We start from the raw sequence: 12,918 nt of genomic DNA, 5'->3' as shown, positions 1-12,918 counted from the left end.
CTGATTGTGGGCCCCATGTAGCCATGACATGGCTGTGCTGGGGAAGTTGTGTGTGTGTGTGTGGGGGGCAGATATCAAGAAATGCTGAATTCTGCGGCTTGTCTAAATTAGGCAAATCAACAATGTTGGCTTGTCCTGCCGTACATCTGTGGCGCCCAACCTTCTTGGGCCTGTGGGAGCATTTGGGATTTTGAGAAAGTGTCATTGGCACCTTCACAAAATGGCTTCCATGGAGGGCATGGCACACAGGGATGTTGGAGAAACCAGCAACGGATTCAAATGAGTTCAGATTTCTATGAATCCAACCTACACATTCCACAGTGGATCAGCTTTTTCTGAGTCCTGCAAATTTGTGGACTGGGGGGGGGGGGGTTGGTTTTGGTTTTACTTTGGGGAAGCTTTGCACATTTTTGTTTGTTTTCACATACGTATTTGTGCAAGTGTTCATTTACAACAGGAATGAAGTTCTCAGACATCCCGAAAGCATTGATTCTGTCAATGAGTAGATGATGGAATGAAACAAAGAAGGAACGGATTTGACAAAATCGGTACATCCCTATCCCAAAGGAACTACTGTGAAACAAAAATGATGCTGCAGCTTTGCAGGGCTCCATATATATATATATATATATATATATATATATATATATATAATTTAAAAACATTTTAAAGCATTTTAAAAGCTGGGATGGTCAGGGGGCCTCAGTGGGTGTCCGAGGAGGTGTCCAGGGCCACTGTGTCGAGGAACCCAGGCCCTATTTTCTGCTTTTGTGAGCCATGGGGAAATGGCACTGAAGCTCTCATGTCTGAACACACAAAGTCCTTCTCAGATCCCGTCTGGCTTCTGAGACTTTGCCAGGCATGATCTGAAATGGCTGCAACGGCAGATGAGCCAAAACACTGTTTTTCGTTTCGTCATCACTCCCTTTTATAGCAAACTCAGGTGGTGAGTGCCGACAGAAGTCAAGCCAATGTGGGTTGCTACTTAGAAATCAGAGGCAGGTGGTCCTTGTGATGGAAACAGGGGTGTTTCCAGTGTGTTGCTATTTATTTTCATCAGTGAAATGTTGAAGGGCTGCTATGAACCGCCAGGCGGATCCTCGCTGCTTTACAGAGCCACATGGATAATGGCTGGAACGTGTGCTGCAGCTTGTCGGCCCAGCTAGATCAGGTTTCTTGGGGAGCTAATAGCAACCTTGCCAGCTCTATATAATGACTGCCTCAGGCTCCGTCCCCCAAAAGTGAGCATGTTGTTTGCAGACAGGCTTCCAGATATCTGTGGAATATGCTAATGTTTTAAAGCTGATCAATCCTGGAGCAATACCAATTTTTGTGAAAGCGTAGCAGAAGCCCGGGAGTCCAGTCCTGATCGATATCTTGGAATCGTTGTCGATCACAAGCTGAATATGAGCCAACAATGTGAGGTGGCTGCAAAAAAGGCCAATGCTCTTTTGGGCTGCATTAATAGAAGCATAGCTTCCAAATCCCGGGAAGTACGAGTTCCCCTCTACTCAGCACTGGTTAGGCCTCATCTGGAGTACTGTGTCCAGTTCTGGGCACCACACTTGAAGAAGGATGCAGACAAGCTGGAGAGGGTTCAGAGCAGGGCAGCGAAGATGATCAGGGGAGTGGGAACAAAGCCCTATGAGGAGAGACTGAAAGAACTGGGCCTGTTTAGCCTTGAGAAGAGAAGACTGAGGGGAGATATGATAGCGCTCTTCAAGGACTTGAAAGGCTGTCACAGAGGAAGGCCAGGATCTCTTCTTGATCATCCCAGAGTGCAGGACACGGAATAATGGGCTCCAGTTCCAGTAAGCCAGATTCCAGCTGAACATCAGGAAAAACTTCCTGACTGTTAGAGCAATACGACAGTGGAACCAATTACCTGGGGAGGCGGTGGGCTCTCCCACACTAGAGGCCTTCAAGACGAGGCTGGACAGCCATCTGTCAGGGATGCTCTGACTTGGATTCCTGCATTGAGCAGGGGGTTGGACTCGATGGCCTTGTAGGCCCCTTCCAACCCTACTATTCTATGATTCTAATAGCACCTTCACCCCCCCCACACACACACACTGTCTGAGCCACCAATCCACAGCACATCCACAAAGGGCCAGCACTTAAAAAGTCCCCTTCATCATTCAGACATCAATTCCTTCCTTCATCTATTCCGCCTCTCGTGGTGCTGCCTGAAGGAGGCAGCTTCACCCCGCTGCATGGCAGGTCTGGTCCTGCCTTCCGGAATCCAGATTCCTCCCTTGACGCTTCTTCCTTGCCTTCCAGCTTTTGTTCTGTTTTGGCGAAGACTGTTCCTGGAATGACTCTGTGGCTGGTTATTTCTACCACCTTTTCTTCGCCGCCCTCACTGGCTTCCTCTTTGCGTCCCACCTGCCAGAACGCCTGGCACCTGGCCGCTTCGATTTCATTGGTAAGTGAGCGGGAGCCGAACCTCGCCCAACCCATCATCTAGGCACGTCCCCAGGTGGCTGCAAGGGTGGCTGCATGGGTGGCTGCATTGGATGGTTTGTTGCCAAGGGAAACAATAGAAAATAATAGAGGAAGCTGCCTCACACCCTTGGTCAGACCCTTGATCTGTCTAGCCCAGTATTGTCGACACTGACTGCAGCAATGGCTCTCCAGGGTTTCAGGCATGATTCTTTGCTAGCGTTACCTGGAGATACCGGGTATCGAATCTTCAGCCTTCTGCTTGCAAAGCAGGGGCTCTGCCACTGAGCTCCAGCCTAACAGTGAAGATTCAGCACAGCACAGATGGGTTACCAGCGCTATGCAAGGTTTCCACAACCTCAGCCCTTTCCTATGGAACCAAATGAAAAGCTGGGTTGCAGAATGTAAAACAATGATGAATGATTGCAACATCAACATGTGAGAATGTCCATCCCCGCCCCAACATTTTAAGGGGGCATCTTCCCAAAATGTAGACAGTGGCTTATCGAGGACAGGTCCCAGGGAACAGAGACCATCGCTCGGAAATAGGGGCAGTTTGAGCGTATGCTGAGGCACCACCACAGGAATGCAGGAAGCTCTGATGTAGCTGTACCCTGCAGTGCAAATAGATCCAAATTCTGCACTGCCCAAAGCTGGATTCTGCAACCTGCATAAATTATACAAATTTGTGTGCATAACTCTGCTCCTGTTGGTCATGGGGAGTGAAGTAACCATAAAACCATTTGTAAAGAGTTATAAAGACCATGATCAGGGGGAATCTTGTACCTGCATTTCTCACATCCACCCTCCCCACTATCAAAATGTAGATTGCAAGGATGGATTTGTTTTGGCTTGTTTTGCTGTTGAACAAGGACTCATTGGGCTGTTTGACGGGTTTTTTCCTACTTAGTTTATTTTTTAAAACAGCAAACTATGAGCATGCTGATACCTCCCACTTGTTTCTTAGTGGCCTTGTTTTGACTCCAGTCCTGTTGGCACAGGAGCACGGAGATCTCTATTAGAAGGATAGTGCCCTTTACACTGATGGCCCGGTGTAAGCTACATACAGTCAGGGCCAGAAATATTGGAACAAGGATAACTGTTTTGGCAGTTGGCCTCTGTACACCACCACATTGAAGCTGAAAGGAAACACACCCAGATGGGAGCGAAGTCAGGACTTTCAGCTGTAATTCAAGGCGTGTGACAAAAGTGGAGCACTAACCATTCAGGAAGGACGGCCAGTTGCATACCCCCCCCCCCATCGTTGGGGGCTCATAAGTAATGGAACAAACCAACATCATTTCAAACTTAAGGATCGCCTTTAATACCTGGATGAAAATCCTTTGCAGTTAATGACTGCCTGAAGTCTGGGACCCATGGGCATGACCAAATGCTGAGTTTCCTCCCTCGAGATGCTTTGCCAGGCCTTCACTGCAGCTGCCTTCAGCTGCTGCTTGTTTGTGGGTCTTTCTGCCTTCAGTCTTGTCCTCAGTAAGTGAAAAGCATGCTCTATTGGGCTGAGATCAGGTGACGGACTTGGCCATTGAGAACATCCCACTTCTTTGCCTTGAGAAACTCTGGGGTAGCTTTTGCTGTATGTTTTGGGTCATTATCCATCTGCAATATGAAGCGGCGTCCTATCAGTTTGGCAGCATTTGGCTGAATCTGGGCAGAAAGTATCACCCTATACACTTCAGAATTCATCCTGCTGCTTTTATCAGCAGTCAGGGCATCAATAAACACCAGTGACCCGGTTCCATTGGCAGCCTTACATGCCCATGCCATCACACTGCCTCCACCATGTTTGACAGATGATGTGGTATGCGTTGCATCATGAGCTGTTCCTCTCCTTCTCCATACTTCTCTCTTCCCATCATTCTGGTACAAGTTAATCTTGGTTTCATCAGTCCAAAGAATCTTATTCCAGAACTAGGCAGGTTTTTTTTGTGTTTGTTGGCGAAGGCTAATCTGGCCTGTCTGTTCTTGAGCGTTACCAGTGGTTTGCACCTTGTAGCGAAGCCTCTGTATTTACCTTCATAAAGCCGTCTCTTGACTGTAGATGTTGACAATGACATGCCTACCTCCGCAAGAGCATTCTTGACCTGGCTAGGTGTTGTGAAAGGGTTCCTCTTCACCGTGAGCAGAATTCTGCGGTCATCAACTTTAGTTGTCTTCCGTGGTCTGCCAGGCCTTTTGCTGTTGCTGAGTTTGCCAGTTAATTCCTTCTTTTTCAGGATGTTCCACACTGTTGTGTTGGCCACTCCCAATGTTTTTACTATCTCTCTGATGGGTTTATTTTGTTTCCTCAGCCTAATGATGGCCTCCTTCACTCGCATGGACACCTCTTTGGACCTCATGTTGGGAGTTCCAGTGAACAGCTACCAAATGCAAATGTAACACTCAGAACCACCTCCAGGCCTTTTCTCTGCTTGATTGGTCATGGGGTACATGGGAAAGAGGCCACACCTGGCCATGCAGCTTCTTGTCAGCCATTCGTTCCATTACTTATGAGCCACCAACGATGGGGGTGTGTGTAGGCCACTGGCTGTCAGTGCCCCACTTTTGTCGCACCCCTTGAATTACAGCTGAAAGTCCTGACTTCGCTCCCATCTGGGTGTGTTTCCTTTCAGCTTCAATGTGGTGTTGTACAGAGGCCAACTGCCAAGACAGTGATCCTTGTTCCAATATTTCTGGCCCTGATTGTATATGAAAGCCAGCCTTCCCCCACTTGTTGGCCTGCCGACGTTTTGGACTTCAACTCCCATCAGCCCCAGCCAGCATAGTCAATGGGCAGGAATGCTGGGAGTTGAAGTCCAAATCACCAGGAAGGCATGAGGTCAGGGAAGGCTGCTCGAGTCGTGTTCCAGGGTTTCTGACAGAGAAGGCTTTTCTCCATCATCTGAGATCCTTTTAGCTGGAGATGTCTTTAGGTGGAAATTTTAGGGGGAGCTTTCCGGGGTCTCAGGCAGAGACCATCCTCTGAGATCTTTTTAGGTGGAGTTGCCAGGGGTCGAACTTGGGACCTTCTGCCTGCAAAGCAGGGGCTTGACCGCTGAGTTACAGCCCCTGGTCGCCTTTGAGGTTTTACCCTACTTTGTCCACAACCTTTCAAGCTTGTCTTTGGAACCACCAAGGAGAGGAACTACTTTCCCAAAGAGAGCAATAACCGCGGTTGCGCCAGATCCGAAGCCGTGCGCTTGGGCAGTGCTTGCGTGGCATCCACCCTCTCGCTGCAGCAAATTCGCACAGACCGTTCTCTCTCCTCTTCCTTTCTTGTTCCCCTCCCGCGACCCCCTCTCCCCTCCCTCTCCTGGCCACAGGGCACAGCCACCAGCTGTTCCACATCTGTGCGGTGGTTGGGACCCACTTCCAGCTGGAGGCCGTCTTGTGGGACTTGCACTCGCGCCGCGCCTGGCTGAGCACTCATGCGCCGGCAGCCACCTTCACGCACACGTTCGCCATCCTTGGAGCAGCCCTGCTGGGCAACCTCATTCTCATTGCCCTGTTCACCACCGTCCTCTTCTGCTCGTCCGGCGCCAACTTGATCCTGCAGAGCAATTTCCCCGAGGTGGAGAGGCCCAAGGAGAAGTGACCCCTCTGGAAGGCCATGGCTTGGGTCGCACGGGAAGCTTCCCGGCCGCTGGAGTTCTGACTTCGGAACCCCTTGGGGTAGAGCGGCTTTTCCCCTGCCTTGCGTCTGCTGGCTGTGGTGTTGGGGACGGCTGGGTTAGGGTTTGCTCAGCTGATGCACCTTATACCTCAATACTGTGTGTCCGGAGGAACATGGTACCTGTGATCCTGCTTTTAATATTCCCCTTGTGCCAGAGCACTTTAAGCCTTTGATTGGGGTGGACTGCTCACGGGGCAGGGGGAATGCTTTGGCAGAGTGATGCGGTCTCTGTCCCCAATGGGGGACGCCCACTAGATGTAAGGGGAAGGGGGTCTGGTGTCCGGACCTGGGCTGCCATTTGGGACAGCGAGAGCAGGCTCTCTCTCGTTACTCCGGCTTTTCTTACCGGGCTGTCAGAATGGAGAACCAGATTCCCTCTTCTCCATCAGTTCTGCCTTCAGGGAGGGGCTGGCCCTACCATTAGGCAGAGTGAGGCGGCCGCCTCAGACAGCAGATGCTGGGAGGTGTTGGAGGAGAGCCCTGAGTGCGAGGGGCCTGCCCTGTGCCCCTAAAGCTCACCTGCCGCCTTCAGGGGCAGCGGAGGGTGGCGTTCCATTGTCAGCATTGCAAGAATGGCCCAGCCGGCTTTTGTACATGGAATGGGAGAGGACGCCATCTTGTTCTTTGCCTCAGGCAGCAAAATGTCTCAGACCAGCCCTGCTTCAGGGGTCAAATTCTAAACCAGGCGTGGGGAACCATTTTTGGCCAGAGACCATATTGGCCCCGGGCCAGGATGGCGGGGGACGCATGAAGCTGGGCAGAGCTGCCTCTGGCATACACCCCCATTCACACGGACCCCCCCTTCCCATCAGTGCTTTGGGGGCAAATTTGGAAGCTCAGGCGCTCGTCATGATGGCCCCTGCAGCCACACCCCCAAGGAGAGTCCCCAAGAGCAGGCAGCTGTGCAGATCCATCTCGACACACCAGTTCTAGTCGTTTTCATCCTCACCAGGAGCAGGCCTTCGGTAAATCTAATAAGTCTTCATTGCCCGTTCCAGCCCAGGACACCCCCCAATACTTTGCATCTGAACAGGGGACAATATCACGCTGCTGGGAAAATTCATTCCTCCCAGGTGCTGTGAGGCTTGCAGCCAAGCTCGGAGGGAAGAGGGAATCCTGAGGGGAGGCGGTGGCAGAGGACGTTCGTGAACCTGCTGATAAAAGAGTGCTGGCACAGCATCCCAGTGGATCAGGCCATGGTGCTCAGCAACCTGTCCTTGTCCGGCAGAGGCTGAGCACAGCAGATGCTGGTGGCTGCAATGGGGCGGTGAATCTGCTCCAGGTTTCAGTCAGAGCCAGTCAGAACCCCAAGGGTGCACAGCACCTTGCAGCGTTCTTTTAGAGTTCTGAGTGGTTTTGACTGAAACCCGAAGCGGATTCACCGCCCCACTGACATCAGAGCCACCAGCCTCTGCTAGCTGAAGAAAGACTTCCAGGAAGCCCGAGAGGAGGGCATGGAAGTGGGACCCTGCCATCATCTGGTCCTCTGACGCAGACAGCTCCTGATTATAGAAGACAATACACAGGGACAGACCAACCCTCCTCCACACATTTCTCTCCCCCGCCGACCCATTTTAAAGCCACCTAAAACCAGTGCCAGGTCTGTATCTTCTGCTGGCAGATTCATAACCTTGCCCTGTGTGGAGAAGTCCTTCCTGTCGTCCATCTACTGCCGGTTGGTTTCACTGAGTGACGATGAGGTCTAGTGTGATGCGAGAACCTGGAAAGAGAAGGATGATCTCTTGGCTTGGAGTGAGAGAACAGCATAGACCATGAAAAGACAATGTGCCCTTCTTTTGGATCACTGGGACTGGTGGCATTATAGAGCTGGCTTAAGAGATAGATGATAGATAGATAGATAGATAGATAGATAGATAGATAGATAGATAGATAGATAGATAGATATGCACCGGGAGGTTCTCCTGTATATGCCCCATGAAATAAAGCGGAGTGCTGCTTCTCAGCGGCAGGTTTGTGGTTAGGCATCCAAGGTTTTGCCTTTTTATAAAGTGTTCCTCCTAAGGAAGTGCAGGCTTAATCCCATTAGCTGTAGGAAATGAGAAGAGAACTGTCTGTGTCTGTCGTCGGCAAGGTCTGTAGCCTCATTCACGGAATTTTAATGCGGTCTTCTGTTTATTACCCTCCCGTGTTCTCCCGCTGCTTCTGCCATTGTTTCCTTTCCATAAAACAAACCTGTTAAGGAGGGAAAGGTGGGATTGTTGCACAGCGTCTTTTGATTGGTGGTGCTAGGGGCCGTCCTTCCATCCGTCAGCACCGAAATAATGGGCCGAGACCACAACAAACAGCCTGATGTTAGGGCCAAACTAAACGTTCAAGTAAACAGTAAACAGCTATGCTTGATTGCAAGAATGTTTATTTTGGCCCTCAGAAAGATCTCTATGGGTGTAGAGATAGGCCAGCCTTCCCCAAGCTCCCACCCTACATAGGTTCTGGACTACAATTCCCATCAGCCCCAGCCAGCATGGGCAATGGTCGGGGACTATGGGAACTGTAGTCTGAAACATCTGGAGGGCACCAGATTGGAGAAGGCTGGATTAGTTTGTTGATGACGCCCATCTTCAACTGGTGGATTGGGCCCCATTAGTGGCTTGCACACTGACCTAAGTTAGGTCACACCAACAGCACTACTCCTATGCAAATATATGGTAAAAAAGAAAGAAAGAAATGGGTCCCCAAATGTATATGTGGGATGAAGATGGGTACTGGGTCTGAAAAGTTTGAAGAGCACTGGTCTAAAGGGCTCTCCGTGCCTGAAGATGTTCAAGAGAAGGTTGAGCAAACATTCATAAGAACGGAAGAGCATCGGAAGAGCCCTGCTGGGTCAGGCCAAGGTCCATCCAGTCCAGCATTCTGTTCACACAGCGGCCAGCCAGCTGTCGACCAGGAACCCACAAGCAGGGCATGAGCGCAACAGCACCCTCCCACCCATGTTCCCCGGCAACTGGTGTACATAGGCTCACTGCCGCTGGTACTGGAGGCAGCACAGAGCCATCAGGACCAGTAGCCATTGATAGCCTTCTCCTCCAGGAATTTGTCCAACCTTCTTTTAAAGCCATCCAAATTGGTGGCCATCGCTACTTCCTGTGGAAGAGAATTCCAAAGTTTAACTCTGCGCTGTGGGAAGACGTCCTCCCTTTTATCTGTCCTGACTCCCCCACCAATCACTTCCTAGGATGACCCCACTGGGTTCTAGTATGATGGGAGAGGGAGAAAAATATCTCCCTCTCCACATTCTCCACACCAGGCATAATTTTGGAGATCTCAGTCATGTCTCCCCCGACCCTCCTTTTCTCCAAGCTAAACAACCCCAGCTGTTGTCACCTTCCCTCATAGGGGAGATGCTCCAGCCCCTTGGTCGTTGCCCTTTTCTGCACTTTTCCCAGCTCGACGATGTCTTCTTTTAGGTGTGGTGACCAGAACAGTGCACAGTCTTCCAAGTGTGGTTGCACCATAGATTTGTATAGGAGCAGCATGATATTGGCCGTTTTATTCGGATGAAAGGACACAGAATCTAGAGTTGCAAGGGACTTTGAGGTCATCTACAGCCTCCCTGATAGATTTAAGCCTCCGCTTAAAAACCTCCAGCGAGGGGGATCCCTCCATTTCCCAAGGCAGTCTGTTCCACTGCTGAACAGCTCTCACTGTTAGGAAGTTTCTCCTGATGTTTGGCCGGAACCTTCTTCCTTGCAATGTCCACCCACTGGTTCTAGTCCTGCCCTCAGGAGCAATGGAGAACAAGTCTGTTCCATCTTCTGCCTGTCAGATATTTGAAGACCGCTATCATATCTCCCCTTAATCTTCTCATCTCCAGGCTAAACACACCCAGCAGTCCCACCCATTCCTCACAGGAGTTGGTTTCCAGACCCTCACCATCCTGCTCAGCCTTTTCTGGACACCCTCCCCTGGGCTTGATCCGTGAGGCAGTTGGATAGTGTCAAGGTCATATTCCAAGGCTCTCCACCACGAGAGACGAAAGAGGTGTTACCCCTGTGTTCTTCTCAAGCTAAAACCAAAATGTTTAGGTTGGAGACTTGGAAGCCCAAGAGCTGGCCTTCAGTGAGGCATGAGGTCTTCCTAACCCAGTGGAGGCTGGTGGCTCCGATGTCATTGGGGTGGTGAATCCACTCCGGGTTTCGGCCAGAACCACTCAAAGCTCTAAAGAAGCTTTCCAAGGTTCTTCACTTTAGAGCCCTGACTGCTTCTGACTGAAACCCGGAGCAGATTCACCGCCCCACTGACATCGGAGCCACCAGCTTCCACGGCCCTAAACTCTACTTCTTGCCACTTCAGGAGTTTTCTCTTCCCCCTATCCCGAAAAGAGTCCATTTTTTAGTATGGGAAGTGAGACCAGAACTAAGAAAATCCAAACGCTGCAGATCTGACCGTCTAATCAAGGTTGTCTTGAAGAGCTTCTCGGGGGCCACAGAAAAGGTAGGAATGAGTGTCTAGAAATGTCCACAAAAGGAGAATCCGAAGGATGTAGGTATAGGCTTCTGTTGAGCGGTGGAGGCTGTTTTAGGCATGCTCTTGGAGACAAGGTCAAAAGGAAAGATGGAGGAGAACGGAGGCTGTATGAGATGGTGGCTCATCTCTGATTTGGCAGCCATTGTTCCCTGGAGAATGAGAGCCAGGATCCTTGAGAGGTACAGTAGTCCTGATGGGTGGGGTGTTAAAGGCTTTCCTGCAGGTGTTCTTAAGAAGGATCTAGTGTTGAAGGAAAGAATCGTGGTACTCAAAATGAAAAGTGGGGGGTTATTTCCCCGCTCCCTTCTGCCTGGAACTGGACCCAGATTTAGAACCAGCCTCGGCAATCGACATTTGCAGATTTGACTCTAAGTGATTGTGGCTGGATCTTCTGTTGCCCTAGACTGATCAGATCAGAATCTGTGGATTAGGGGCAGTGGCGGGAGGAATTTTCCAAATCCTGCACTTCACAACTTTGTCACTTAGCAATTAGGACCAAACTATATGCAGCGTGGAATGTGTGCACAAAATGCAAAGAGCGGCCACTGGGGATGTGTGCAGGTGTGCTGGTAATTCCTGGGATTGCAGCCAGCGGGTAGGAAAATACCCTTTTCTCCCCTGCTGCGAGCCTGGTGAAAATCGCTCCCTGGAAATTCCTCTTTGCATTGAGAGGAACGACCCCCATTGGTGGCATATTTCGTTTGGTCCTCAAAATGTAGGTTGAAGAAAAAACAAGGCAGCCTTGAATGAAGCCACTGAAACATCAAACACCAATATCTGCCTATGCCTTAATGTTGCCATTCTGTATAATGGACTTAATACTGATTAACCCTCCCTCCCTTTAGAATATATTTTGACAGATGTGCATGAAAAGAATGAGAGAAGGGAAAGCAGCAATTGCCCTAAACAGAGCAGCTGTTCTTTCTGTCTGGCTTCCCTCAACCCTCTTCCATCCTTTTAACCGTGTGTCCTTTAAAATGCAACAGTTCCCCCACAGCCATGTATCAGGCATTGTGCTTTTCACAAAACTTCTTGTTGCTGTCTTTGTGGGCATTTTTGCACATTTCCCACTTTCTTCACACTAACTTTTAAAGCACCATTACATTGAATGGGGACAGGCTATGGAGGGGGATTTTATCGCACTGGGCAAGGTGCAAGCCAGAAAATTATTTTTTTTTGTTCTTGAAAAACGTTCCGTGCCTCTGCTGAGGAATTTTCCAGAGGTTATGGCTAAACAGATGGTGTTTGAGGGTTGCCACTTTTTTCCTTGGCTAAGCTCCTGTGTTTGAGATGCATATAACTGGCAGAAATTCAACAGGTGACACATTTTGCCATTATTGCATTGCCATGCTGGGAAAACTTTACCTGTTGAATTCATAGGAGCCCTGCCAAGGGAAAGGAAAATCAGGCAATCAACCATTCTCTCAACTAGGGCTGGGGAATGTTATAAACCTCAGACAGTCTTGTGCCTCGAACATGTGCCTTTTACTGTGTCTTGAATGTGTTTTAAAATATTATGTCAATGTCTCCTTCTTGGAGTAACTTTAACAGCCTGTGCTCGCTGCTAAGAAATCCTGAATTCACCAGAAACAAGAAATGCCAAAATCCCATGTTTATTCCCCCTCCAGGCAAAACCACTTTTTATTGACAAGCTGTTCTGCCACCTTAATTGAATGATGCTCTTTCTTTGTTTTTTAAATAATGCCTGTATTTTAAATAAAACAGCTTTAATTCAAAACTGGAAAGAAAAATAAACTCTGAAACCAACCGTGCTCTGCTTCTCCTCAGCCTTTCTTTTGTGTTCCATATTTAATATTGCTGTAAGAGTGGTGTGTGTGTGTGTGTGTGTGTGTGTGATTGGTCAAAATCAGGGGTTTCCAATGTTTTGGGCCCGTGGGCATATTAAAAAAGATTTGAGGGCACCTTCACAAATTGCCTACCTGGGGAGGCATGCCTGTTCCCCAAACACACGCACATGCCCACGCAGAAAAGTGAAGCACTGGTTCCCAGGCTATCATGGAGAAAGACCTGTCTTCCTCTGGGGATCTAGAACCCTTATCCTCAGAAGAAGAGGCTCAAAAGTTAATGGTTCAGGCAGAGGACTTGACTGTTGAAAGGCATCACGAAGCTTCTAGCTCCCTGGGATTCAGTTATCCAAAAGGACCCCGGGACCAGAGCCCTGCGTCCAGAGGAGTTTGCATTTCCATCCTCAGACTCTGAGGACTTGGGCCACAAGGAAACTAGCATGCCACAGCCACCCCCACATCACTGTAGCCTGCGTTTGCTAAAACAGGGCAGGCCCCTTTAAGAAGCAAAGCTTC

At 49.7% G+C, this 12,918-nt stretch overlaps 1 protein-coding gene and 1 long non-coding RNA gene across 5 annotated transcripts in view; one reads left to right on the top strand and one right to left on the bottom strand.

Moving 5' to 3' along the window:
- PAQR6 (progestin and adipoQ receptor family member 6) overlaps positions 1-8,780 on the top strand; it is a 31,150-nt gene extending 22,370 nt beyond the window's left edge. For 3 of the 4 annotated variants that reach the window (XM_084823686.1, XM_084823684.1, XM_084823685.1), the window contains 2 exons: positions 2,281-2,425; positions 5,763-8,780. In XM_084823686.1, the coding sequence (XP_084679812.1) occupies positions 2,281-2,425; positions 5,763-6,034 (417 nt within the window). In that variant the 3' untranslated portion in view covers positions 6,035-8,780. Of the gene's footprint in view, positions 1-2,280; positions 2,426-4,751; positions 5,038-5,762 lie in introns of those variants that run through there. The other variant, XM_084823687.1, reaches the window with a different exon arrangement.
- LOC146334216 (uncharacterized) lies at positions 7,922-12,369 on the bottom strand. Its single transcript, XR_014786236.1, has 2 exons — positions 10,394-12,369; positions 7,922-10,207 (listed from the first exon to the last, which is right to left on the bottom strand). It is a non-coding gene; the product is annotated as an uncharacterized LOC146334216 (long non-coding RNA).
- Between the last annotated feature and the right edge of the window lie 549 nt (positions 12,370-12,918).

Source organism: Heloderma suspectum, chromosome 17 (assembly GCF_057233095.1).
Source record: "Heloderma suspectum isolate Gila_16-S chromosome 17, 16-S_ref, whole genome shotgun sequence".
NCBI classification, from domain to species: Eukaryota; Metazoa; Chordata; class Lepidosauria; order Squamata; family Helodermatidae; genus Heloderma; species Heloderma suspectum.
Note: the sequence above shows the minus strand (reverse complement) of the source record. Positions and strands in the feature narration are given on the sequence as shown.